Source organism: Falco cherrug, chromosome 12 (assembly GCF_023634085.1).
Source record: "Falco cherrug isolate bFalChe1 chromosome 12, bFalChe1.pri, whole genome shotgun sequence".
NCBI classification, from domain to species: Eukaryota; Metazoa; Chordata; class Aves; order Falconiformes; family Falconidae; genus Falco; species Falco cherrug.
In genome coordinates, this window is record NC_073708.1 from 6,936,634 (window position 1) to 6,963,814 (window position 27,181).

The window sequence follows — 27,181 nt, forward strand, 5'->3', positions numbered from 1 at the left end:
TGCTTACAAAGACTGTTAAAGTAAAACATGATCTTTTTAAAATGAGTAAACATTCTTAGGCTTCTGTTATTTGGATGTAAACCTTGAACACAGATCCTTCCCATTTTCTTCATTTCCCCTTCAGTTAAAACTAACCTTTTGAAGGCAAACATCCTTTAATAGTTTTCTGTTGAGACAACTTTGTATTTTTAGTGGCTTCAGTGAGAGTACTGACACATCTGACTGTCCAATACTCTGACCCAGGAGCTAAGCATGACTTTATTTCTTCTGAAGGCACAGAAGCAAATGCCAGGCTATTCTACCCAGCTTACTCTCTCCTTGATTATTTCTGGATGCATCCTTCTGGGATTATCATACTAAACCCAATTCCCAGTGATTCTTGTCTCCACCAAAGGTTCAGCCTTGTAGGGAAGGAGCCACGGCAGTAGGAGCAGCCTGCGCTGCATGGGTGCTCTCTGTCATGCTGGGTCCTGTGGGTAACTGCAATCAGCTGTCTCACCTGCTGGGATTTAAGGAGAGAACGGGAATGGGTTAGTCCTTTGCCTCCTTGGTCTGCATTGATCTTTGTTGATTCACCCAGTCACTGCATCTAGTTGCATTTCCACTTTTGTCTGTGCTTCCCAGCATTGACACTAATATAGTTAGCCATGGTTTTCTGCCAGTGGGGAAACCCCATCTTCTTCTCCTCCTTTTTTGCAGCACTGTTAACTTTGAGCAGGCATCTCTGTCCTCAGAAAGCATTTGTATTGGGATTTCTTAAGAGATTTCTGATCTGCTGGATAGTTGCCCCAGTTATTAACATTCACAGCAAATCTTGGCTTTCAGTAACCAAGTACGGGAGATTCACATTTATAAAAAGCTGCTTTGTTTAAAGACAGGGTAAAGGAATATTTAGGTGTTTTCTTTCTTCTTATGTCCCTTGGTGTTGCCACCTTTATCACATGTATACAGTCTGTCCTTTGTGGGAAAATCTCCAATGTACAGGTAGGCTGAGGTGCTGCATTTCAGTACATCAGGGCTGCCTGCACCTTTCAAACCTTTCAAAACCTCTTTTTAAGCTACAGCCAGAACCCTCCTATCTCCTTATTTAAGTTCGGGTGCTAACAATAGACTGTTTCCACTACTTTTTTTTTTTTTTTCCCTTTTTTCCCACTTGGGCCTCCAGCCAGAACTCCCTGTGCTCATCTGTGTGCATGAGGCTAGAACAAACTCTGCCATTGCTTTCCTTGCCACCCCCTCTTCTCTTTTATCTAGAACTTGAGTAAAGCAAAGCTCCCGTGATACTGCCAGACCTATGTGTTTAGTTTTCACACCTGAGAAGCCTGCCAACAGAGTGCTGAAAAGTACTTGATCTTCTGACCTGTTGACTTAACAGCTAGAATGTTTCTCTCCGTGCAGAAACTCTGCAACAAAGAAAAACTGTTCCTATCAAGCTGGCTTCATCAGAAAGCCCACTTCAATGGCACCAGAGATCTGAACCCAAGGGGAGCATAACAGTAACAAGAGAATCAAAGCCTGTTTGTGTGTGGAGTCGTGCGTCTTAAGATTTCCAGGCACTCAGAGCGAAGGGCTGTGACAGTGCACCTGCCTGCATATCTCTTACCGATGTTTTTCCAAGGCGCTAGTTTCTATCTGGATTTTTATTCTTTTCAGTCTCCCAGATGATCTGGTGACTCCTTAAATGTAGTTTATTTTGCAGATATTCATGGATTTGGATGGGAACCTCCAGAAAACAAAACTTACTCTCTAAAGTTTCCTTCAGATTGTAATTTTTTTAATTGTTGTTTTTGGGTATCATGACATTTATTGGATGGCCAGCAGGTTCACACTACCTTGTTATATCCTGATTTTTCTTTTGTGTGCATGCCCCCTTCTTTCTTCCTGTGTTTAAAAAAAAAAATATGCATACAGAAAAAAGCACACAGAAAAAAATCATACCTCACAGCCTTCTGCATTGTGTCACTATTTATCTTTTCCTGTAGCATGAAATTCAGTTTCATTAAAACAGTTCTTGTCCTGATTTTGCCCAAATGCAGTTTCCCTCTGGTACAGAGAACTTACTTCCTGATATCAAATATGTGTGTGAAATTTTACTTTTGCCATGAGAATGGGCAAGAACTTAAATTCTGTGTGTGTCCTGAGGACAGTGTAAAGCCCACTTCCATGAAAGCCACGATAGTTGCTGAACATAAGCAAACTGTCTCCGTTGCTTACAAGCAGTTTGTGGTAATACAACAAATGGATCAAACCTTTCCCAGACAAAGGAGTGCAACTGCCTTCCTTTCCCAGACAAAGGAGTGCAACTGCCTTGGCTCGGATATCTGCAGCAAGGGCTGCAAAGCAGTACGGCAGTTTCCACGTGTGTTCTGAATATATTATAAACAACACTTGCCTGCAGCTGCAGCTTGCACATTTTCTGAGTTTTACAAAAGTATGCTCAAGGAAGTCCTCCTAATGCCAACGGAAATTGTGCACTGTGCCTCTGAGAAAGAGGGGAATGATAGAGGCAAGAGAAAATTAATAACTGATACTGGTTTTCTTTCTTCATCTTTCTGCTGCTATTTAACATCCAGCCTGGATCAAGTTACCTTCTCCTCTCCTGTTTACTTGCACTTCTTTATACCACGTACCTCTTTTTCCTCCTGGAACACAGTAAAGGAACTGGCCCATCACGTTGTTCCAGGTGAGACAGAATAAACAGCAGCTTATTAGTGTGGATCTGGATATTGGGGGTTGTTTAAGGGCCAGTTTGATCAGAGCTTTTAATCTGCTTGATTATTTTACTCTCTTGCTTCCCCCCAACCCCAATGTTAGGTTCACTAGGTGTCGACTTGGCTTCCCAGCAGCAAGGTCGCTGCTGGCCTGGGAGGGTCACGCAGAAAATGGCATCAGCTGGTATTGTGCAGCTGCTCCTGGTTACTAGTCTTGGACATCATTGATCAAGGTCCCTGGGCATCCCTCACCCAGTGTTTTGTCTTCACCCACCTCCTTCCTTTCCAGATTATTCCCTCCAACCAGGATCTTAACCTTCTCCCTCTAGGCCCCATGTTTACTTTCCCAGACCACTTCTGCTTTTTGGGAGCCCTGTTTTATTGGCACCACCTCTTCTTTTCATACCCTTGTCTCTTGCTTTTCCTCACCTAAATAGTCTGTGATGCAGACACACAACACATGATGGGCCTCGAAATCAGTGCTTTTATCTTATGCCTCTTTATTGATGGGTTTATCAAAATTTACAACCAGGTTGCAGGCAGCACACTTCTGCTTGAGAGTTCAGAAGTCTGTTTCAGACGTTCACCCCACACACAGACTTACACCCAGTTACCAGCTGCTTGCTAGCATTCAATTTAAATTATTTTTCACCTACAAAACTGGTTCAAAGTTTGATTGCCAATATTGCGGCTTCTTCCTTATTAGTAAGAAGCATAATGAAACCATTAACGCCTCATCTTTGACAGCTGTATGGGAAAAGAGGGCTGTGCCAAAGAGGACTGCTTGGTGTGGTAGCACAGGGCTTTGTAAGCATGGAATGTGACCTTTCCAAAGCTGTTTGCAGGATGAGATCCCTGCCCCTCTCCCCAAGCTCTCTTAAGGGAGGGAGAAAGGAGCTGTCAGACTGAAACCCTACGTATAACTGAGGCCTTATGAATGGCTACAAACCCCGAAGCCGTGCCGGTTCCCTGGGGTTCCCGCAGCAGCCTGTTCTTGGGCTTCACACTGTGTTTGAGTTATTGAATTATCATTATGCCACAGAAGCTGTCATCTTCAAGAGAGACAAGTTTCTGGGCAGTTCAGCTTCAGGCGAAAGGGAGGAAGAGAGGGGACTGGGGCTATAGCTCTTCTACTCTCTTTAGATAACAACACTATTACATATTGATACTGCATTGGTGGATTTTCAGTGTGGTTTAACCTTGTTTTAGCAGTGTCTAGCTGTCTGGCCCACTTGTCTAAGTGGACACTGTAGATGTGTATTGAGTTCAGTGTAGGATTTATGGTCAGAACTTTCTGTTGAAGCTGAGCAGAGAAAGAGTTTTCAACAGGTTTTCTTTGTTATTTTAAATATGAGCGATGCTTGCACCCACTCCTCCTTTTCTCAAAAGCTTGAGCTTTGTTAGGATGTGTCTGTAATACTGAAATGGTCACTAAAACAAATTCTAATAAGCTTAATCGGAGATGTTCGTTTTGGAGAGACTGTTGGTAAGACTTGATTTGCTGAATGAAATTATATATTTCTGTCTGTTACTAAAACACCTATTTGCCAGCGACAAGCAAAACACGATTTTGCTTGTCAACAGTTTAGGAATAGAGGGAAATAAATACTCTTGAGTTATGCTTGTGGATGTAATGGTACAAAATTCCATTTGTAGTAATGCAGTCAAATCCAATGAAGCATGGAGTATTCTCTGCGAATGAGTGTAATACTATCATTCAACACTTGCCGGTGTTTTGTCTTCCTATACTGAACTGGAGAAGTTAGTTATTTCCTTTAGATTTTCTAATTCTTATTCAAATAAACGGAACAGCAGTATAGTCTTTTCTTTTTCTCCTTCCCCTGTTCAAGGCTTTTGCATGATTTCTGCCCAGTTTAAGCTGCATGGAATCAGCTTCTTGCAAATACATAATTTGGGACTTTTTAAATGGAGCTTCTGCTCTTGGCCAAGGGTATCCCATTAGCTGAGTTCTTTCATGTGTAACACTTGTGCAGTAATATGAAATCCTTTAAAATGGATACTACGGTGAAAGGTGGAAAACACTCAAACAGTGAACATTTAGCCTGGTTCAAATAGATTGGTGTTCATTTTGCTATTCCAAGCGTTTCCTGTAATCTCTTACAAAGACAGATAGGTTGTTGGCAGATGCACGCTGTTCTGGACTCTTTCTGGAACTTTGCAGAGGATGTTATCCTAGAGCAACAGAATTGTAATGCTTGTATTGTCTTTTCCTTTTCACCCTCCAAGGTGCAGGAACTTCATGAGGAAGAAGCGCAGTGGGTGAACTACGATGAGGATGAACTGTCTGTAAAGATGCAGTTGGCAGATGGGATCTTCGAGGCCTTAATCAGAGACACTGTTGATGTACTGAACCAGATAAATGAGAAACAGCGGCGATTACTGCTTGTCTGACAGTGCTGAAAAAAATTACAGCTGTGTAACCACTGAGTCACGGGCCTTTGTGACTCCCGATGTACTCTCCACCCTGCGAGCGCTGCTGCTGGACTTGCACACATTGGGTTTAAAGGCAGTTCAGATGTGATTAAAGGAACCTGGATCTGTGTCCGCTGCCACTAGAGACCTCGCACCGGATTTATTGTTTGGAACAAGCTGATCCCTCACTCGAGGCTGTATTGCAGAATGCTCAAGACTGTTCGTGTGCCAATGCAGTTATGCCACATAACTGTCAGCAGCTGTCTGGGGCCCTGGCCTGGGGCTTTGCCATGTTCAGCTTGTCTCTGAGAGGGCTGGGTTAAGTTGGGCTGTTGGCTGTTTTGCTGGAATGGCTGTTAGCCATCAGTACTTGACTTGTCTTTAGAAATGTGAGTAATTCGGAGAAGAAACAGTTTGGTCAGGTTTTAGTCATAAATGGAGACTTACTGTACTGAACAGTGTTACAATCTTAACACCTCTTCTCCTGCAGCCCTAACAATGTGCATCAGTTTCTTCTGCTCCAGAGCCCGTTTAATTCCCTTCTTTGTGAAGTTGGTTTTCAGCTTTCTTCTGTGGTGTGGTATCAAGTATGGTGCCAGCCAGTCCGGGGAAATCGGATGATGTTGCTTTCTGCATTCAAGTAAAGAATTCTTGCTGCTTTTCATATGTAACTTGCTTCAGTCCCGAGGTGGAGCAAGATAAAGGCCGCCTAATGTCAAGTGTGAAAGATGAGCCCATGCACAACTTTCCTCCTACTGTGTAGCACTTCTCTTCCTGGAGCACCAGCTGCTCCCAGATAATGGATACTCAGGATTTTCTCAGGCATGGAGACATGAGACATGCAGGAATGGAAAACGTTTCCTCACAAAAATTTGGCCTTCAATCCCTCAGCTTCCGCCATTACTGTCACCTAATACATTGGGAGAAGCTGTTACTTGAACAATTTAGAGAACAGAGTGTATTCACCAAAGAAAGCGGTGTCCAGTGCTTGACTGTCTGCATGTTTTCTGCTTGTGGGGTTTTTATTTATTTTCAGATAATTTATTAAGTGGGCTATAGGAGAGCGTCCTGTGCCGCTGGCTGACCTGTCTTATGTTTTGAGACAGCCGAACTTGAGAAAGCATCTGTTCTGGAAAATTCCAGAGCCCTGTATTCTTTGCACAAAACTTGCAGCTTCTTGAGGCAGGTATGGGGCAGGGAAAGTAAGAAAGAACCAAACCTCAGTGACCAGGGGTGGGATGCAAATGCAGGACTAGGAGTGGAGCTTCACCACGCTTAGTTCAGAGACAATGGAGAGTTGAGAGGGCTGTGCTGAAAAATGATGTGAAACTTCCCTGCTCCATCTGTTTCCTTCCTTTGCCAGAAATTCTAGGCCATGGGCAGCTGTTACGTGGTTGATTTGGTGCTGGGTTCAACTGCGGTGTCCTTCTGCTGAGTGCTCATTCTTAACCTGTCCATCCCATTCCTGTGTTTTTGTTGGAGGAATGCAGACAATCTGGGGTTGAACGTTGATGCCTTAATAGTGGATGTCCCTGCTTGTTAACCTGGGACAAGACCCGGAGGAGAGTCAGATTCTTCAGACACACCAGAGTGCAGAAAGACGCTTTGAAGCCCTCACAGGTGCCCCAAAGATTCTGCGGCCCACAACAGGCGTGGCGGGGAGATCTTTACCATTTCGTTATCTGCTTGGTTCTTGGGCTTCCTGCTATGCATACCTCTGCTACTGCTCCATTTTGTTTTCTCTTTTCCACCTTTTTTTTTTTTTTTTAAAGGTATCGTTGGAATATTTGCATTTTGCACAACGACACACAGCTGGTAATTCTTCAGGGAGAGCACTGGGAAATGTTGGATTTGTCAGAGGTCCATGCAGATTCTCAGATGTAGTATTGCCAGCACCTCACTTGTGAGTTAATGGTGAGCCATATTCATGGGAGCTTAATGAGTAGAAGGACAAGGAGGAGGTAATGGTGTATAGGAACACCTCCAGCAGGCACATGCGCATTTGTCCTGCAGTCGTGGCCCTTCTGGCTGGCTGGAAGTCAAATGGTCTCGGTGAAGCATTGTTCAGCTTTTTTTCCTCAGTGATTCACTTGTCCACGTAAAATGTTACGATGCTGAACCAGGAAACTGTTGAATGCTTAAGAAAGAAGCAAATTAAAGCTGCTGCATTTAACCAGCATGGTGTCACTGATTGGGTCACCACCTCAGACTCCCTTTCCTGGGTGTATCTTTTTCAATAGCAAGGATTGCTATTTTTATAGGTAGCAATTACAGAAAGAAGGCAGAAACCTGCAGCGTAGGTTTGTAGCTGGAGTATCTGAGAAACAAAGTTAGTTTCTGTTCTGTAGGTTCTGTGGCTGATGTTAAGAAGGTTGCCCTGCGCCCCCGAGGCTTTTTGGCTGTTTTGCAGGGCTGGCATGGCTTTTCTGGTCTGTCCACCAGCAAGGAGAAGGTTGTATGGTTGGCCTGCCAAGGTACCAGGGACCATCGGACGTCATACGCCTGTTGTCTTGCTGGTTTGGATAGCACTAGTTTAGTACCCTCAACAGAAGTAGTAACTATTTTTACAGCTGTTTGGGCACAAGGAAGCTGAGCCAAAGTAATGGCTTCGTTCCTTTGCAAACGTCCCCATTTATTTTTGGAGGCAATCCTTGCTAGGAGCAACCCTAAAAAGACTTGAACATACGTGAATATCTTCTCAGTACCTCAGAGTGTGTTGAGTTGTGTTGCTTTGAGTTGAGTGCATACTCAAAACCTGGAGTGTCTCGAGTACTTGTGGACTGATGATTACAGCAATGAAGCAATGGTCTGTCTGGGTTTCAGCTTGTAACGAGGAGGTATGGGGAAGCCTGGAGCCTCACAAACAGAGGCTGAATTCTCAGTTTCCTCTCCCCAGCCTTCTCACTGTAAGAACAAGATTATATTCCTGGGTCCTGGTAATCTTGGTGCAACCACGTTAGAAGATTCAAGGCTGAGACGTTTTTTCTGAGGCCCGTAAGCTGTTTAGGGCTGTGGCTGTCATCACTGGGGAGGGATCTCGGTGCCAGGTGGGAAAGCCCAGGCTTGTGAGGACAAGGAGCGCAAGTACCTCTCTCTCAGCAGGATGCTCCCTGAGCCGAGCTGTGGAATATCAGTATTTCTGCCTTTCAGAAAAGGCTTGTTGCTCACAAGGTGGAATGAGGGATTGAAAAATCCCATCTTGTTCACTTTCCTTTCTTGAAAAAGTGGCCTTAGCTTTTTGCAATACTTGAATTAGTGTGTACCTGCAGAAGATCTTCAGTAGCACAGTGATAGAGACCTTTTAAGTGACTATTCTGCGAGGAACTGCGTGCAGTTCTGATTTTCATATCCCTTAGCTACCTTAATAATATTAGGAAAATAAAGTACTTTTCAGCAGAGAAACAGTTGAATCTTATAAGGTATTTAGTGCATCTGAAGTGTTTACAAATCAACTAAAATGGAGAAAAGCAAACTATTGAACTTATTTGTAATTTAAACATTAAATGCAAAATTATATACAGATGAAAGAAATACTGTAATTAACTTGCATTTACTAGTTTTTTCCTTGACTTTGCAGAGCCTTTTGATATACACTTGCAAAGCCGCCTTTTGGGAGGCTCCATCTCCCTGTGTACTGTGTTGTGGAGATGCTGAAAAGAAACCCGTTTACTGTGTATGTGTAAATAACCTGGTAACTTGGTTTTTGGGCCAGTTTCAGCTAACGTTCACATCCAGAGCAGCTTTGCACAGTAGACAGACCCAAGGGTGCGGAAGGGTTTGGGGGTTTTTTTGTAATTAAGAACTGTAAAATAACCAGGGTAGTCCCTGTGTACACCAGTGTAAATATCTTTGGTAACTGAAATGTACTTTAAGAGAACAAAATCTGTAAATAAACTGATTTATAAATTAATCTTGTTTCCTAGTTCTTTATAAAATGGAGTTTTATAATTACCCAAATGGTTGCAAAAATTCTGACAGTGTCCTGGAGATTTGTCCCTTGTACATTCCCCTTTCTGTCTGATGCTGTACTTGGGATGCCAATCACAGTCCACAAAATCCCATTAGAGTTGCCTTAATTATAACCATGACATTATTAGAATTTCCTTACTGTTAAAGGTGAATGTTGACAAAAGCAAAACATAAAATAGCATTGCGTAATCATTGCAGGAGCACGCTGCATCGTCTGCAGGAGAAAAATTACTCCTTGCGCAAGTTTGGTTAAAATAGGTTTTAAAAACTCACTGTTTATACCGTTTGGGGGTGGAACTATCTTTATGCTAAGCAACAGTTTTGGAATTAAATTCTTCAGAGCCTCGGTCTTGTTTTGGATTCCTCCATTAGGCTTGTAAATTGTTACAGCTCTGTAGAGCTGCTGTTACCGGCACCGATCACTTCTTCACTGAGGGGGCAGGCGTTGCTGCCTGGAAACTGTATGTATTGGTGGAACATTCCTAAATCTTTGCTGTTTCCTTTCCAGGAGAAGAAAACAAACCAACCACCCAACCTCACTTTAACATGTGAAAGGTCCCGGAGCTGTGTAAGAGGACAGCTGAACACTTGCAGTGCCAAACCACAGGTGTGCGGGCACATGGCAAATGCATGGCAGCATGAAATGTGTAAGGCCAGAAGCACGTGTGTTTATGGGGCCTCCTCAATGCCTACAGCAGCTGCTGCTCCTGCACCTCTGCTCTGTTTTGGTGCCATTTATTAAGGTACAGCCCAGCAGAATAGGCTTTGCTTTCCATTTACTACAGATGTCTACAAAACCCAGTGCTGGTCTTTCCAGCTTGGAGGATCCTCACCACTCTTCTCTGCCTGGGAGAGGCGTATGCGTTAAATGGGAGGGAACCTGTGTGAACAAAACCATTGCAAAGGTGTTGCTCTGTGCTGAGCAGTTTGTTTGTTCTTTGCTTTTCCTTAACAGAGGTACCTCATCATGGAGAAGGACTTGCTGCGCTTGGACTTATATTATGGAAGCAGCTTTGCTGCAGTCCGGTGGTGCCAGTGTGCAGTGGTAGTCCTCAGTGGAGAGTGCCGGGAACGCTATCCACAGCCCTTGTACAGATGGAGAAGCGCGTCACAGCCCTCTGAGCTCGGGGCTGAACTGGCCAAAGCGCGGCGGTGGGCCGTTTGATGTCCAAAGAGCCGAGACAGAGTGGTGCTGCAGCCTCTGCGCTCTCATTACCAAGCAGCAGGACAGCATCCGTGTCATTGCTTTCCTCACCCTGCAGCGATTTTACTCCCAGAGTCCTGTATTTTTGGACAGCAATCTACTTGCATCCATCCCTGGAAGTGGCTTAGAGTACATTGCGCGTTGAAAATAGAGCAATTCATCTGTGCTACCCTGGCTAAAGAACTGGCTTTGCTTTAAAACGGCTGGAGCAGTGGGAACGTTGCCACAGTGCCCTGGTGAGTGACACAGCAAACTGCTGCATTGCTACTGCTGTCCTTGCCCGGGATGGCCACTAATCAGCTTGGTGAAGGCTCTAATTTCCTCATTTGCAAATCTATGTTGCTTCACTTTGGCACTGACTTTCTACGGTGGTGTTTGTGCAACTCTTCCCAGAACCCTCGGAGCGCAGTTGCCTTCAACAGCCATTTCACCCGTGGACCTGGTGAAACTCCCGGGTTGGGCAACATCAGGCAGCCGCCTTTCTGCTGGCACGGTGCATCGAGTGGGGCTGTGTTGGTGCCTCCCTGCCTGGGTGCCACCTGCTCCCAGGTGCCTCACCGCTCCTAAAATGCCTGGCAGAGCTCTGGAGCACTTGAAATGTTGACTCTGCTCCAGACATCGCTGCTCCCTGTCTAGCACAAGGGCTTCTGCAATGTCCAGGCTCTCGTTAAGCCAGCCCTCAGAAGAAAAGGAGCCTGTGGGGAGCTGCTGAACACCAGCGGCTCTCATCAGCGTACAGGAAGGAGAGGAGGGGGGCTGCCCAGCCGCTGGCACCCAGCCCAGAGCACGGGCCGTTGGTGGGCCGGAATGCAGATGAGATGTAATAGAGTTTGAAAGCACAGGGCGCTCTCCAGGATGCGGGTCCTGTCGGGAGGGGGGGGGGGGGGGGGAGGGAGAGGCACCCTGCAAGGTCTGCAGACTGGAGCAAACAAAACCCATAGCCTCAGCCCTGCTCCTTCCTGCCTCCTCCTGAATAAGATTCTGCAGAAATTTGGGGAAATGGAGGAGGATAGAACTGTCGGGGCAGCAGCTCAATTCAGGAGGGTGAGGGTTGGGTAGGAGCAGGGCATAGGGAGGGCACTTGGGGCGAAAATGCCTTCTTTTGCCAGCCAAGTGTGCTGTGTGAGGATGGCCTGGAGCAGATCTGGTTGGTTCCTGCTCTGAATGTTTCTCTTGGCCCTGGTTTTCTAGCCCTTTGCTCCAGCGGTGCAAGACCTGCTGTGTCCCTTGGGCTCCGATGTTGGTTTCAGGTGGCTTTGTCTTGCAGACTCCCTCGTCTGTCACTGCCCCATGAAATCTAGGGCTTTGTCTGTGAGTTTGCTGGAGGTGGAATTAATGCCAGCCCTGGGGGGCTGTCCCAGGGATTTTATTTGCTTTTATTCCAGAAAAATAAAGGTGGCTGCAGGGGATCCTATCCTTCATGTTGCTTGGCTTGAGGGGCTCACCAAGGAGCCTGGTACAGTGTCCATGTCCCGCTGCACTACTCTGCAGAGGTGATGGAGCCAGTGCTGCTCAGTGAACCTGCGGCTGGGCACACCAGTCCTTGGTAGGTGAGCCCTTGCTTATGTTGCGGGACTACTGTCACAGCAAGAGAGGAGTGCTCCGTTGTCATCCGTGTGGCATTCTCAGTTTCATGCGCTGCAATTAAACCAGCTGCCAAATAGTGATGTGGCAAATCTGGGCGGTGTGGCCTCCTCTGATCTGCTCCTGGAAGCTGGGCAGATGAGCTGGAGTGGAAAACATCTGCTCTGTGTATCCTGGGTCACGATGATGATTTATGACTTTAAGTAGATCTTAAATTTGCGGGTAAAACGTTTCCTACCCAGACATACCAAAGACAGCAGCAGTTCCTCCCAGTCCCCCCAGGTACCCCCGAACAGAGCAAGGACAGCGTCACTGCTGTGACTGCCTGCTCTCCCGAGCAGGGATGAATCAGCAGAGGGTGAGTAGCAGAAAGGGGCTGGTACTGCTGTAGTCTCTGTCTGCAGACACAAACTACGTGAACACATTCATCACATCCTGAGAATGCACCCCAGATTTTCTTTCATGCCTGTTGTCATTACAGGCTAGTTGGGCTTGAAAGGTAGAAACCAACTGTATCCAGCTAAGCCTGTCTCGTGTAGTCAGCAATTCCCAGCTCCCAGGGGGGCTACAAGGGGCTTTCCTGGTCTTCATAGGTGTCAGCCCGAAGAGCTGATGCAGGGTGTGGGAAGCAGCTGGGGTTCACATCCATTCCGCGTGTTACTCCCTGTCTCGGCAGAGCCACGGAAGCTGGCAGGTTTATCGTGCAGGTGCTGCCGAAGGTCTTGTCTGAAACTGTGTCTCAAAGGAGGTGTGACTAGTGCCACCAGTGGAAAAGTGCCACCTGGACTGGAGCGTTCCAGCTGACTTGAGCTGGCTGGGAGGTGGCAGGGGACACAATTCTCACTCACCCTCTGAGGCTGTTTGAAGATGCTGATCGGGGAAATGAGTTTTTTTCTTTTATTTGGAGGAAGACCACACTTTAAGCGGTGCTGTGCTCCAGATTGAGGAGGGCTTCACTGAGTCCATCAGTCCCATCTTGTGACTGGAAGGAGAGGGAAATGGTCAAGCCTCCTCTGCAACTGGTATTTCTGAAACGCTCATGGGGGAGTTGCATGTAAACTTCTCTGAACAGCCTCTGAAATGCCAGGGCCGGGTGACGGGGTTGCCATGATTGTATCATGAGTCTTGCATTGGTTGCGTGTTTTTCTTGGAGTCAGTTCCTGGAATCACACAATTAGGTAGGAACGTGTTCTTTAATTTTCAAGGAAGAAAGTCCATTTCAGGATCTCCCTGTCCTGGAACCTTCACAACTAAAGGGAAGTGAGAAGGTCTGGGATCAGCTTACCTGACCATTTTGAGCTCGGTGTTTTGCAGTCAGATTCATGCTTTTAAAAAAAGGACAGTAAAAGCTTTTCTTCATTTTCTGAAGTGCATTCCTTTCCAGCACTTCAAGGGCTGAATACATAAAACCCCAACCGCTCTTTCCTCGCCTTGTCTCTAACCCAGCACAGAGTAGTCAGGGTAACCCTTTGTGTCTGTGAAAATGATCCATTTTGGGTGCACAAAACAAGTTCTGCAGGGCTTAAATAATTTTGGGAAGATCTTGGCGGCCTTTGAGGCTCTCAGCCTGCTGGTGTTGCCCACACCTCATTGACTTCAAGGAGATTCCTTTTGGCTGCTGGTCTGGGAAAGGAGATTTGAGAGCTGATGAGCTTAATGAGCTAAAGCCACCGCTCAGCTGCTGCTTGGGGACCTTGTCTGGCATGGGAACGCCTGCAGTGGTCCTTAGCCTGTGGCCTTGCTACGTAGGCATGAAGCACAACTCTTCCCAAAGTTAAGGATCCCAAGGTGGGTGCTGAAGGCGTTGCTGTGCGGCGCAACTGAAAACCACGGAGGTTCCTAAAGGTGCCACAAGTGCCTAAAAGATGGGCTCTGGGGCGGGCTGGGGGCTCAGCAGCCAGGCATTAGGGACATCCAGCCCCCAGCCCCTGTACTTTGCTGCCCGCAGGTTCTGCTAGCAGCGAGGGGGTGCAAAGCAAGAGTGGACGATAGGGCAGGCAGCACTGGGAGGGCATTTCTAAAACCTCCCTAGACTTACACAGCTTCTTGCCTTTTTTTTTTTTTTCCCCCTAATTCATCTTAGTTATTCTCAAATCCATCTTAAAATGGGTTGCTTGAAAATGTCTGCTTCATCTTCGGCTTTCCGTGCCCGTGCTCTGTCTCGGGGCATTCTGCAGTAAAAATCTGGCTCTTCCCAGTTTGAGATGGAAGAAAAGCCCCATCTCTTGCTTCGCAGCAATGTTATAAGGAAAAAAGGTTTTCTGGGCAAGCCCGTGCCTGGAAAGCCCCACACCCTGCCGCTGCAGAAGGCTGTTCCCTGGGGAGGTGTGGGGACTGGGAATGCCAGCATGGCAGCAGGGCCATTGGTGGCACCCGCAGCCCTGGCTGTCCCGGAGCAGCCGGAAGCAGGAGCATCCTCACCCCAGGGCTTTGGCGGATGAGCAATGGCATGGCTCACCTCGGAAGGAGCCCGAGCCCCAGGGAGCGGGCTCTGGTTGGTCTCCCTTTGGGTTAAGATGGCGCTTTTGCAAGGATTCAAGGAATTTGGGCACCCTGGGAGGGAGGGGTGAGCTGGATGGGGAGGATGCTGGCAATTATGCCGGTGCTGAGCGCCTCCCCTTTGCTGTGATAAACTAATCAAGCTGACGAGCCCTTAAAATAAGGACTTTAGCCCAGGGTAAAATAACGGTGATGAACATCCTTAAACACAGGGATTTTTTGTCTTTTAATCACCAGCTGGATGAAGACACGTTGTGGCAGGGTCAGGGGCGGTGGGGACGGCAGGGACCACCTTCAGAGCAGCGCTGGCGGCCGGGCTGTGCCTCTTCCCGCCCGGTTGGACAGCAAGGTGTGATAATCCCTTAAGCATTTAATTACAGCGGGCAGGGCTGGGGCAGCCATCCTCTGCCCCATTTGCACCAGCTGGGACGCGCGGATGATGCGTGGCAGCGATCCCACAAATGTTGTGTCCGACGGGCTCTGTCCCCCCAGGCTGAGCTGTCGGGGAGCCCTGCAGCACCCCGGAGCTGTGCCCTGCGGGGGGGTCCTGCCTCCCCCCTTCCCGCCACCTCAAGGCTTGGCAGTGGCAGGCTTGTTTTTCTAGCATGGCAAGTCTGCATCAAATACCTAGGTGGGGCGCAGGGTGGCTAATGGCCTGCCCGGGGACCGAGCCAGCAGCCAGCCCACAGCAGCCATGGGCACCCCAGTGCCGGGGACCTGGCCCCGGGGGTGGGGGTGGGGTGGGGGCTGGTTTCAGGGCCCTGCCCCCCCCCGCCGTGGGTGCCCGGGCTCCTGGGCAGCGGGCACCTTCTGTGTCTGGCAACCGGTGACATAGGAACATGAGCGGTGGCAGGGCCGGGATGTGGGGCTGCCCGGGCAGAGCACTGAGGTTTTGGGGTGGAAGAGCTGGATTTTGGGGGCCTCACTGGGTACCTTTGTGGCGTATCGCTGGCAGGGTTGGGGTGAGGCCTCTGGGGTCCCCGTGGCCTGCGGGGTATCCCGGCAGGCGCTGCCCGGTGACACCGGCTGACATCGGGGCGTCCCACCCTGCTGCCCCCCGGGCTGGCGGCTCTCTCGGGGGGGGGCGTAATGGTGGCTCTGGGGCCTCAGCCAGCCGCCGCCGCCCTTCAGCGCTTTATGGGCGGTCGGTGGCTTGACGCCCCCCGCGCTCCCGTGGACGGGTGGCGCTGCGGCCGCCCCCCGCATCACGCCGCGGGGGAAGCCCGGGGCGTCCCCACTGTTACGCGGGGGCGCTGCGGGGGAGCGGCGCTGTGCGCCCGACAGGGGGCGCCGCTCTGCGGGCGGCCTCGGCCCCGCCCCCTGCCCGCCCCTCGGTGGGCGGGGCGTGCGGGCGGCCCTAAAGGCGGCGGGCGGCGGCGGGCGGCCTGGCGGGCGATGTGGCGGCGGCGGCGGGCGCGGGGGGGCGGCGGGGGGGGCGGCTGGTGGCCGGCGGTGCTGGCGCTGGTGCTGGCGCTGGCGCTGCCGGGGGCGCGGTCCCGCCAGCTGTACTCGCCCGCTGACCCGCTGGAGCTGCTGGGGCCGGGGGCGGAGGGGCGGCTACTGGGCTCCCCCAGCGCCTGGGCCGTCGAGTTCTTCGCCTCCTGGTGCGGGCACTGCGTCCACTTCGCGCCCACATGGCGGGCCCTGGCCCACGACCTCCGCGGTGAGTTCGGCCCTGTGCCCCGCTGCCCCTTCCCCGCGTCTCTGCCTGCCCTGCCGGCACCCCGAAACCCTCCCTGTGTCCTTCATCTGCTGCGCGTGGGCCCCCCCGTACCCCCGTTTCTGGCTTCTCCTATCAGCACCCCCATTTAATCCTTCATGTCTCTGCCCCCGTGTCCTCACCAGCACCCTTAAATCCCCCCTGCATCCCTGTCTGCTCTCCTGTCAGCACCCCTAAATCTTCCCTGTGCCCCTGCAGTGCTCTGAAATCCCTCCTGCATCGCTGTCCTTTTGTTGTGTCGTCGTCATCCCCGTCAGTGCTCTTCAGTCCTCCCTGCATCCCTGGTCCCGCATCCCTGGTCCTGTCGGCACCTGCGCATCCCCAATGCACCCTCCCCACCCGCATCATTCAGCTCTCTGTGCCCTCCCTTCCACCAGCCCCCCTGAAGCCCCCTGTGCCCCAGCCCCCCCTGAAGTTTCAGCCTGCTAGGAAGGCCCAGGCGCCCCCCCCCCCACCATGACCAGGCATGGCTTAGCAGCATCCTTGGAGCCCCCTTTGCTTGGGAGAAGCTCAACCTGAGCCTGCCTCAGGCACTGGGGGTCCTGCTGCCACCCCCAGACCCTCCCTTAGCCCCACTCCTCCGTGGTGCTGGCAGGGCGCTGCGGCCAGGCTGATCCCAGCTGGTTTGTTCCTGGCTTTGACCTTGGTGCCTGGCCTGGCTGGTGCTCAGCCCCGCCTGGGGACCTGCATGCCCTGCTGCCAAGCTCCTTGCCCCGCCGGGGCTCATCCTGCCTCCCTCAGCACCCTGGGGTGCCCACGGCTTCTCCCTGTTACTGCGTTAATTGATAGAGCGCGGTCGCTGCCAGGTGAGTCAGGGCACTGGCCGGGGCAGACATCCCGTCCCTCCCAGGGGATTCCGTCCCTCCCAGGGGATGCCGTCAGTGCTCCCCCATGGGGCAGGATGTGAGGAATGGGGTGCGTGCCCAGGCCCTGCGGGGGAATGCCGGCTCTCCTGGCCCCTCTCCAAACCGGGGTTCCGCCAGGGCTCCCCGCTCTGCAGGCTGGACTGCGGGTGGGATGCCCGTGGAGGCTGGGCAGGGAAGCCACCCCCCACGCCACTCGGCATCTTCACCGCTGTTCCCACGCGTGGGTTTTCACAGGAATGGGCTGGATGGGGAGTATGCTGGGGTGACCTGTGGGTGCCACGTGCTGATGAGTCTAGGAGTGTTCCTGGCTCCCTGCAGCAGGGCTTGGCAGCCAGCCCTCCCAGTACTACTGGTGCCAGGGCAGTGGGAAGCAGGTCACCTGCAACACAGGACAGTCCCAGTGGGTCCCCACCTCCAGCAGGCTCCTACCGAGGGTGGCATGGGCTTCATCCGTGTGCTGGTACCATGTCCTTCCCCATCCCGCTCAAAGGAGAGGCTGGACGCTCTCCAGCTTTTGTCCCTTACTCTAAAAAGAAGCCATTTCAGAGCTTTTATCTCCATTTTGCTACAGGCTTTCAGATCCCGCTGCTTGAAATGCCTGCATGCCCCATTTTCTTGGTTTCTACTTTACTCCAGGGACCTGCTGTTCCTCCCCGGGGAGGTGGTGGTGGGAGCTGCAGAGGGGGAGCGGATGCTCGGCACCTGGGCAGGCTCTGCCGCGGTGCCCCGGATACTGGTTTTGGGTTGTTCCCTCTCAGTTATCGATTGTGCTCTTGGTCTGGGGTGAGACGAGCTGGAGCCCGTGTTCCTTGCTCGCCCCCAGCCGCGGTTAGCTGTCCCTCCTCTTCTGGCAGCTTTGTCCCGCTGGGGCAGAGGCTGGGCAGGCAGAACCGGACAGGCAGGCAGCCGCGGGCAGAGCTGCCTGCACTCCAGCCCCGGCGAGGGCAGGGTGTGCGAAGCCTGGTCCCGCCTCACACGGCTTTCCCTGTGCTCCTGCCACCCCAGAAGTAGGGCACCAAACGCCAGCGCGGACCGTAGCTTTGGGTGTTGTGGGGCTTGGAAACCATCGGTTGGCCTCCTGCGAGGTGAGAGCGGTGATTTGGGGGCTGCAGAGGGGCTGAGCTAAGCTGACCGCATCCTGTCTCTGCAGAGTGGAGGCCTGCGGTGATGCTGGCAGCCATCGACTGTGCTGATGAGGCCAACCAGAAAGTGTGCGCCGATTTTGGGATAACAGGCTTCCCCACGCTGAAGGTAAGGGCTGTGTGTACCGGGTACTTGCCTGGTTTCCCTGGGCTTTGCCTGTTGGCCTGTCGCTCTCTTGCTCAATCAGACGAACGGTGCTATTGCATCAAAACATTCCCTTTGGGGCTTTACAGGCTGGAGCTGTTCTGTCCTTCCCCAAAACATAGCTGCGGCTGGGCTGCAGGCTGCCCAACTGCTGGGTGATGTAGGAACAAGGAAGGGGAAAGACAAAACGCTGCTTCGTGGTGAAACGTAGAAGCCAGATCCCTCCCAGGAGAGGGGAGAGTCTGAAACCTGGATGGGAAATGCCTGGGAAAGTCTGCTGAAGGGCAGAGAGCAGCTGCAGGTGCAGGTTTTGGAGGAGGGCACAGGGATGCTGCGGGAGGCAGCACAGGGCTCTCCTGGGAGCCTCCTGCGGCAGCTGGAAAGGTGCAGTCCCTCCTCTTGGGCCCATGCCTGGCCTCTTAGTTGTGTCAATATGCTCTTTCACAGTATTTCCCACTGCAAACAGAGCATTTCTCCAACACAAACAATAAAGCCAAAGCACCCCAGGTGCAGGCAGCAAAAGCCAGGATCGGCTTGAGATAGAACAAGGGGGATAAGCGTTGCATCAGATAACGTCCTCAGTTACAATTTACAGGCTCAGCCCAAGGTGGGGTCAGATCTTATAGAGTTTACTGTGTAGACTGGCTTGTGCCCTGGAGTCTCACCAAGCACCCACTGCCTGTGGGACATGGACTGAAACATCTCCCAGGGCAAGGAGCCGTGCTGATGTGGTGGTGCCAAGAAGTCACTTGCTTCGCATCCCCTGTCCCTGCCAAACACCTTTTGCAAACAGCCCGCACGCCTGGCCCAGCCTGCAAAGCAAACAGTTGTCTGATGCAACCTGGTTTCGCTGCTGGGGCTGTATCATGGGCACTAGGGCTACTGTGGGAAGCCAGGAGTGGGAAAAAAACCCTCCTCTTGCTTTGTGGGAGCTCTGGAGTAAGGAGACGGTGGGTTGCAGGACTGGGAAGGTCCTGGCTGCCTCCCTGGGACCCCTGGAGGCACCTGCCCTGCTGCCTGCCAGCGCTCAGCCCTAGGCTGGACATGGCTCCCAGCCCCTGCCTACATCCCTCCCCTCCAAGGATGCCCCACAAGATGGGGCTTGGCCAGGAGCTCCCTTTGCTGTGGCTGGTGTCAGTTAACAAGTTGTAACATCACAGGGAAACTGAGGCAGAGCTGGCCCAGGAGGAGCCTCTGCTTCTGCCCGCTGAGCTGCACTGCTTCCCTGTCCTAGTCCAAACACATTCCAATGTCCCTTCGTGTTGGGTTTTTTTCCCTTTCAGTTCTTCAGAGCTTTTAGCAAGAAAGCAGAGGATGGGATAAGGATTACCAGTGAGTATTCAGAGCCACAGGGTTTATTTACCCCAGGTGGTGCGAGTGGCCCTGCTGCCCGCACCCGCTATGCATTGGGAGCTCGGGGAGTCCAGGGGAGCGGCTCAGGGCAGCTCCCCTCAGCTCAGGCCATGGGAGCAGCTTCCCCAGAGCTAACTCCTCGGCATCCTGCCACCCTGCAGATCCCAGTGCCACCGTCGAGGACCTGCGCCATGCCATCATCGCCAACCTTGAGCAGAGCCAGGACGCCTGGCCGCCCGCCTGTCCTCCGCTGGAGCCAGCAAGGTAGGGGTGGGGTGATGGGGGGGTGGCTGTGGCGGCCTGTGTCCCATGGAGAGCAGGTTTCTGGGGAAATCCTGAGCCAAAAGTGACCATGGAGCAGCCCCTGCATCACCCAGGTCGGTGCGGATGACTTGGCCAGGCCAGAGCCATTTATATGGCCCAGGTGAGACAGGCCATGTTGTTGCATCTCCCTAACAAACCTGCTCGTCAGCCTTAATTAGAGCAAGCGGTGCCTGGGCTGGGGACATGGCAGCGCCGTGCCATGCGAGTGAGGCTGTTACTGTTAACAGCTTTGTCCTGCCCAGAGAAAGGGTTTTCTTGGTTCAGTACAAATTTATTGGGATCTGGGTTGTCTTTGCCAGGCACAGGCAGTTGCTCCGCTGTCCCAGGGGAGCGTTTGGCTTTCCCAAAGCGATGGTTGAGCACGTGCTTCAGGTCTCCAGTGCCTTCATGTCCTAGCCAAAAAACCAACAGCCTCAGTTCAAGTTCATTGCTGCCTTTTTCCCGGGGTGACTGTGCAGCTCCCTCCTGCCCTGCCCTGCCCGTGCTTGGTTTTCTGCCTCCTTAGCTAATCCTTGCAGGATTTCTCAAAGCTTGTGAACCGGAGCAGAAAATTGGGTTGGAATCTTCAGCGGGGAGGAATTGCCTGCTGGGTAGGGCTGAACGTGCAGTGGCATCCCCTGCCAAATCCCAGCAGACAAGGGCTGAACTTTCAGGCAGGAGGGCAGAGCATCGGGCTGGTACTGAGGCACCCGCTGCCATCTTCTTCTCTCTTGTAGTGCGGAGGAGGTTCGCACCTTCTTCCAGAGGAACAAGGAGCAGTACCTGGCTCTGATCTTTGAGAAGAGCAATTCCTTCGTGGGCAGAGAGGTGAGTACAGCTGCGTTTATCCCCCATTTCTCTTGAATCCTGTATCCCCAGTGCCCAATAACTCCTGGGTGCCTTTGGCAGTGGAGTCCTCTCCCAGCAGCCCCCCTGGTGAGCGTGCATGCTGCTTTGCAGGTGCAAAGTGTTACACAGCGTGCTAAATAGCCCTGCTGCATCCCCGGTGGGGCTGGCAGTCCCCCTGCCCTCCCTTCTGACCCTGGGGCTACTGGGCTTGCAGGTGGTGCTGGACATGCTGCAGTACGAGAACGTGGCAGTGAGGAGGGTGCTGAGCAGCGAGGAGGAGCTCGTGGAGAAGTTCGGTGTCACCACCTTCCCCTCCGGCTACCTGCTCCTCCGCAATGGCTCCTTCTCCCGCCTGCCAGTGTGAGTGGGGGAGATGGCAGGGTGGCTCTGGGGACCCCGGCAGGGTGCCAGCTTTGTGCCCCATCTTTGCGCTTTCCTTTGTAATTGTGAGAGACAGTGACTGGGTTGGTCAGGCTGGCAGGGGGCAAGGGGCTGCTGGTGGGCACGGAACAGGGCTGCCAGCCCTACCTGGAGCTGGGAAAATGGCTTGTGACCAAGCCATCCCTTGGCCACATCGGCCTGGAGGTGGCACGGCACAGCTGCCTGGGGCTCAGCTCTGCTCTGGGCTGCGTACCAGGACACCCACTGCCAGGGCAGGGGGAGAGTACGGACCACCCTGCGTTCATTCCCCAGGTCCAAGTTGCCGGTCCAGCTAAGCCTTTGGTCTCCTTTGCTTCCTACTTGGGGCCAGGGGCTGTTTGGGAGGGAAGAGGGTCTAGTTCATGGCTTCTCCTTCCTTGCAGGCACACGGAGGCACGCTCCTTCTACACCTATTACCTGCGCGCGCTCTCGGGCGTCACCCGTGGCTCCTACAAGCTGAACACAACCGTCAGCGCTTCCAACGAGACCACCCCATCCCAGCCAAAGCATGCTGACCGGTCAGCCCCTCCCCACCTTCATCATTTTGGGGCTGTGGGAGGAGGCTGAGGCTTGTGAGAGGAGGAGGTGGCCTGGCCATGGGTGGGCAACGGGCTAGGATGGTGTCTTTCCCCTGGGAAAACCCCCAAATTGTGGCTGGGTGCCTGCGGGTGTGGATTACCGGGCTGATGGACTATGGTGTTGTGCTGCCCTCCCCAGCTCCAAGTTGTACATGGCTGACTTGGAGTCCACACTGCACTACTCGCTGCGGGTGGAGGCTGCCCGCCCTGCCACGCTGTCAGGAGCCCAGCTGGCTGCCTTCAAGTGCTACGTGGCCACACTGGTGAAGGTGAGGAGCTTTTGGTGTCAGGAGAGGAACTGCCTGTGCCTCCACGTAGCTATTTATAAGGTGAAATGCAAAGGCAGGGTGCGGGCCACCACATCCCAGCAATCCCAGGTAGTGAAGCGTGGCGGTCTTGGACATGAACCCCATGTCCTGGTGCTCAGCGTGTCCCACGGCTTCTGTGGGGCTGTCCCCATCCCCTTGGATCTCCAAAGTCAGCCCAGAGTCGCAATGGGAGCCATGAGCAGGTGCTGGAGAGTTTCAGGCAAGATGTGGAGTGCAGGTATTGGTGGGCAGAGCAGGATCGGTGCTTGCAGGTGTTGAGGTAGTAGGTCTTTTCAGAAGAGATGCTGTCACCCGCTGTCAGAGATGATGATCTGCCTGACTTGCATGCTCAGCTCGGGGAGCTGATCACCGTGGGCTCCTTTGATAGTCCAGGAAAAGGACTCCCACTCTGAGTCAGGCTCTGGAAGAGCCTAACTTAAGGTCTCCTTTTGCCTTCTCTGTTGGGCTTGGTGAAACTGAGGTGTGTAGGAGCTTTAAGCCAGCAGGAGCAGGGCAGTTTAATTTTGTGGTGTGCTGGAGTGCTGTGTTTGGCTGAGGTTTCCACCACTGGAGTTGCAGGAGCCCTGTCCCCATCCCTGTTGCAGCCCAGGCTCCTTGGCAGACCTTTGCCTGGCCATGCCTGCCGCCTTTGCTCCCTCCTTTGCTACCCAGGGTCTCACACTCAGTTTGGACAAGCCCTCGCTGATATGTGAGACACCCCCTGCACCCACCCCTGCCTGCTCTCCCCTTCAGAGTGCTCCAAAGGTGAGCCTCTGGTGCAACGAATCTGAAGTCCTCAGCTCAAGAGCTTCATGTGGCTCTTCCTCCCCTTGTCCCCAGCAGCAGTGGTTTTAGTTGATCAGCTTTTAATTCTTCCTGCAAACCTTCCCCTCGCTGGCCGAGAGCGATCCGTGGCACCGGAGCCAGCAAGGAGGCAAAGCTGCATCCCTACCGTGGGCAGGAGGCCCCAGAGCCGTGGGTGGTGGGTGCTGGGTGGGTGCCGGTGCATCCCTGAGGGTGCCGGTGCATCCCTGAGGATGCCGAGCTGGCGTTGCCGTTGCCGCACTCATCCACGGGACGGAGCAGCATCCCCAGGATTGCTGCCAGCCCAGCAGGGCTCAGGCTGGGGGAGCTCAGCCAGCGGGTCCCAGCCTTAACTGTTCCATTCCCAAGAGGTATTTAAGGCAAGGAGGGAGGAAAAATCCTAAGGCGGAAAGAACTGGTGCCTGGAAAGCAGGGAATCGCAGGGCAAAGCCTCCTGCTGAAGGAGCCCCGGGGGGACTGTGTTTTCCAGCAGAAATACCGAGTCACAGGTGAATTTCCCTGTGAAACGGGGACTTTCGGTGTGATTCCCCACGGGCCTGGGGAGACTCAGCTCAGACTTGGCAAAACGCTCCTTTGTTTGCTTGTCCCTCTGTCCATCCGTGGGTCAGTGACACGCACTGGCAGGCTGCCCCCTCTCCCCGGGGTGTCTGCGGTTTTAAAGTGCGGCTGCTAATCGGCTTTGAGCTGACTTATGGTCAGAGTGGCTTTTTGCCTCCCTCAGATGGGGCCGAGGTTCAGAGCCTGAACACGGACACGGGGGTCTCGCTGCTGGAGGGGGGGGACATGCCGCAGCCCCCAGCCCCTCGGGGGGAGGGCACCAAAACCTTGCCAGGACTGCGCTGCCCTCCAGCACACGCTGCCATAGAGGATGCTCGTGCTGCCCAGCGCCTGTCCCAGTGAGGGTGAGCTGGGGGTGCTGGTGGGCTGCTCCCATCGCAAGGTCTGGGTTTTCTCACCCCTCTCCTCCCCTGCAGTACTTCCCCGGGCGCCCCTGCGTGCAGACCTACCTGCAGTCCCTGGATGGATGGCTGAGGAACTGGACGGAGCCCGAGCTGCCCCGCAGCGCCTTGAAGGAGGCCATGAAGAATAACAGAGATGTAAGATGCCCACGGGGACCCTGGCCCCCACTTTCCTCACCCCTGCCCTTGCCCCCCAACCTGCATTATCTGCCAGCTCCATCACGCTGTGTCCATCTGTCCACCAGGCCTCCCACCCCGCTGTGCTCCCCACTAACGTGACCTGGGTGGGCTGCCAGGGCAGCGAACCCCACTTCCGTGGCTACCCCTGTGGGCTCTGGACCATCTTCCACCTGCTGACCATCCAGGCTGCCCAGAGCGGCCCTGACAAAGGTATTGGCATCCCTGAGGGGATGAGGGGCTCGGGGAGGGGGTGTCCAGGTGGCTGTGGCACGGGCAGGGATGCTGCGTGCGGGCAAAGGTTTGTTTCCCCTCTTCTTCCTTGTGCCACCAGGCAGGTTTGCAGGGGGGACACGAGCCGTGGAGTTGGGGTACAGGGTTGCCACCTCAGCCATGGGACCGTGGTGGTGGCACTGCGGGGTCCTGACTTGCTCTCCCGTGTCCCCCGTCCCCCCCACCCCACCCCGTCCTCTGCCTCTCCCCAGAGCTACCACTGGAGGTGCTGGGCACCTTGCGCTGCTACGTCCAGCACTTCTTCGGCTGCCAGGAGTGTGCCCAGCACTTTGAGGCCATGGCGGCCGAGTCCATGGACCAGGTGGCTGGCCGGGAGGAGGCTGCCCTCTGGCTCTGGTCCCACCACAACAAGGTCAACGCTCGCCTGGCGGGTAAGGGGGGCCACAAGGAGGGGAGCCACAAGGAGGGGAGCCGGGGTGGCTTCCCAAGGGAAAAGGGGAGGGGAGGTAGAGGAGCATCCCTCCTTCTGGATGGAGGTGGCAAATAGCTGCATTAGGGTGCAGCACTGAGGACATCCTGTTGTCATCGTGCCCCATCACAGGGGACAGCAGCTAGTCATGCAGCTTCAGACTGCCCTGGAGATGTGGTTGGGTCTTACACGTTCCCCAGGAGGAGCTTCCCAAAGCCGCCACGTGCCCTCGGAGGATCCCTCCTCCCGAGACTGCTTCTCCAAATGTCCCCATCACCCTCCCCAGCTGCTGGATGCTCTGGGGTGTTTATAGCGGTACAGGGGGAGGGCTGCATTGCCTGTCCCCTCTAACCCAGTCACCGGCTCGGGTCCCTGCAGGAGGTGATACAGAGGACCCCAAGTTCCCCAAGCTGCAGTGGCCTCCACCGGACATGTGTCCCCAGTGCCACAAGGAGGAGCGGGGGGTGCACGCCTGGGATGAGCCAGCCGTGCTCACCTTCCTCAAGGCGCACTTCTCCCCTGCCAACATCTACCTGGACTATACTGAGGCCGACCCCATCCCCGTGGCTGGGGAGAGGATCAGCACCAGGCTGAGCACCGAGGGCCCTCGAGAGGAGAGGGAGGAGGAGGAGGAAAAGGAGACGGAAGGTGAGACGAGAGCTCCGGGGCGACTGGGCTCCCCTGAGCCGCGGCGCCCCAGCATTGTGCGGCTGAACCCCAAGCTGCGGGAGGTGGGAGAGGACATCGTGGACCTGGACTCCTTCAGCGAGCAGCACTTCAAGAGCCAGGCGCTGCGAGCGGCGGCCGGCCGACGCCGGCGGCTCAGCAAGCGGGACACCATCGCCCTGCCCCAGGATGCCGGGGCGGGTCGGGAGCACCGGCGGGCTACTGGTGTCCTGGTCCGGGAGGAGGAGGAGGCTGGGGAGGGTGTGCGGAGGAGCCCCTGGCTGCGGGTGCTCGGCTTGGGCTTTTCCCGCCTGGACATCAGCCTCTGTGTCGCTCTCTACTTCCTCTCCTCCATGTGCCTGCTGGGCATGTACACCTTCTTCCGACTCCGCACCCGCTCCCGCAAAGGCCGCCCCGGCTTCCCCATGGCCTGAGAGCGGTTGTAGGGGGCCAGGGGCTGCCCCCAGGGTGGGTGGGCTGCTGAGCCAGAGACACCCCCAGGACAGCATCGTGTCCCCCGGCGGGAAGCGGTTTGGTGCGTCCCCCTGGGAGCTGCCCCACTCACAGCAGTCACCTCACCCAGGGTGGGGGGCTCTTCTGGGGGGGAGAAGGAGGTGTCAGAGCTCCCCCCCCCTCAGGGCATGGTGCCGTGGTTTCGGGTGTGCGGGAGCTGGGACGTCGACAGCAGTTTGGGTCTCAGCACCCAGCTGCCTTCAGGAGCTCCCCAGTGCTGGGCTGGTTTCAAAGAGGGAAGCCCAGTCCCGTGCTGGGAGCAGCCCTTTGGGGTCAAACCACTAGTGAGGCCAGGAGGATGGGGGTGTAGCTCCCCAAAAAGCGGGTGCGCCCTGGCAGGCATGGGTTCAGCTGCATTTTATGTGTATGCCGCCTGTTTTGAGATGTGGACCGGGCCCCCCCCCCCCCCCATGCTTCCTCACCCCTCCCCATGCTGTTGCTCACTCTCTGCTTGTCTTAGTGGAATAAATTATTTTTGCCAACGCCAGCCCCGCTGTGTTGGCTGGTCTCTGCTGTGCCGGCACACCAGGGCAGCACCTCCTCTCCCTGCTGTCCCCCCACCCCTGGCTGATCCCACTTGGGCCTCCCCCATCACCCCAGGAAGAGCACTGGCTTAATTTAAATCCTTGAAATAATTTCAGTAGTTGTTATTGTACATTTTATCCTGCTTTTTGCTCCTGGATGCATCTGCCCCCCTAGACAGCCGGCATGTCCTCACGGTTGAGGTGGCCCATGGTTTGTCCTGGGGCACAGGGTGATGGGGAGGGAGACTGGGGGGCCCAGGAAGCAGCTGGAAAATAGTTGACACGAGCCACGGAGCTGCAGTTCGGTGCTGGTCCAGAGCAGGGATTCACACGCGAGCATCCCCGCATCCCCCTGGGGACGGAGACCTCTGCGGGTGTGGGCCCCCTGTGCCTGTCCCCGATTCTCTCTGCCCTTTTATCCTTGTTAGGAATCATTAAGGAAAATGGTTGTTTTCCAGAGCCGGGGCCGGGGCCATCTGCTCTCCCGGCGCTGCCTAAATCCCCCTGTAACAAATTCATCGGGATTATGCTGCCCTCCCCTAATCCCGGCCCTTCCCCCAGCGTGGGGGATTTAAAAGGATTAGAGCCCGGCCGATAATAAACTTTATTAAGGGGGAGGGGGGGTGTCAATCCGATTTGGAGCCTTTTTCTTGATATCTTCACTTTGCCCAGGTGGGAGGCGAGGGCTGGCGGGATGGGGCAGGAGGGCGGCCGGCCCCCCTGCAGCCCC

At 54.0% G+C, this 27,181-nt stretch overlaps 2 protein-coding genes across 10 annotated transcripts in view; both read left to right on the forward strand.

Moving 5' to 3' along the window:
- Nucleotides 1–9,054, forward strand: part of CEP350 (centrosomal protein 350) — a 76,476-nt gene extending 67,422 nt beyond the window's left edge. For all 8 annotated transcript variants that reach the window (XM_055725118.1, XM_055725117.1, XM_055725119.1 and 5 more), the window contains one exon: nucleotides 4,959–9,054. In XM_055725118.1, the coding sequence (XP_055581093.1) occupies nucleotides 4,959–5,123 (165 nt within the window). In that variant the 3' untranslated portion in view covers nucleotides 5,124–9,054. The remainder of the gene's footprint in view (nucleotides 1–4,958) is intronic.
- Nucleotides 9,055–9,727: 673 nt separating this feature from the next.
- Nucleotides 9,728–26,414, forward strand: QSOX1 (quiescin sulfhydryl oxidase 1). 2 transcript variants are annotated; one of them, XM_055725127.1, is made up of 13 exons: nucleotides 9,728–9,856; nucleotides 10,069–10,553; nucleotides 18,137–18,237; nucleotides 19,557–19,605; nucleotides 19,788–19,890; nucleotides 20,667–20,757; nucleotides 20,993–21,138; nucleotides 21,582–21,716; nucleotides 21,916–22,045; nucleotides 23,884–24,006; nucleotides 24,114–24,258; nucleotides 24,531–24,710; nucleotides 25,127–26,414. In XM_055725127.1, the coding sequence occupies exons 3-13, from the start codon at nucleotides 18,154–18,156 to the stop codon at nucleotides 25,846–25,848; spliced, it is 1,908 nt and encodes a 635-aa protein (XP_055581102.1). In that variant the 5' UTR covers nucleotides 9,728–9,856; nucleotides 10,069–10,553; nucleotides 18,137–18,153; the 3' UTR covers nucleotides 25,849–26,414. The 2 variants fall into 2 exon arrangements, with proteins under 2 accessions (XP_055581102.1, XP_055581100.1); XM_055725125.1 differs by lacking the exons at nucleotides 9,728–9,856; nucleotides 10,069–10,553 and adding an exon at nucleotides 15,776–16,063.
- Nucleotides 26,415–27,181: the final 767 nt, after the last annotated feature.

Coding starts and splice junctions, on each gene's coding strand:
- QSOX1 (XM_055725125.1), top strand. CDS start 15,796: ATGTGGCGGCGGCGGCGGGCGCGGGGGGGCGGCGGGGGGGGCGGCTGG. Junction 16,064..18,136: donor CCTGGCCCACGACCTCCGCG/GTGAGTTCGGCC, acceptor CTGTCTCTGCAG/AGTGGAGGCCTGCGGTGATG. Junction 22,046..23,883: donor ACGTGGCCACACTGGTGAAG/GTGAGGAGCTTT, acceptor CCTCCCCTGCAG/TACTTCCCCGGGCGCCCCTG.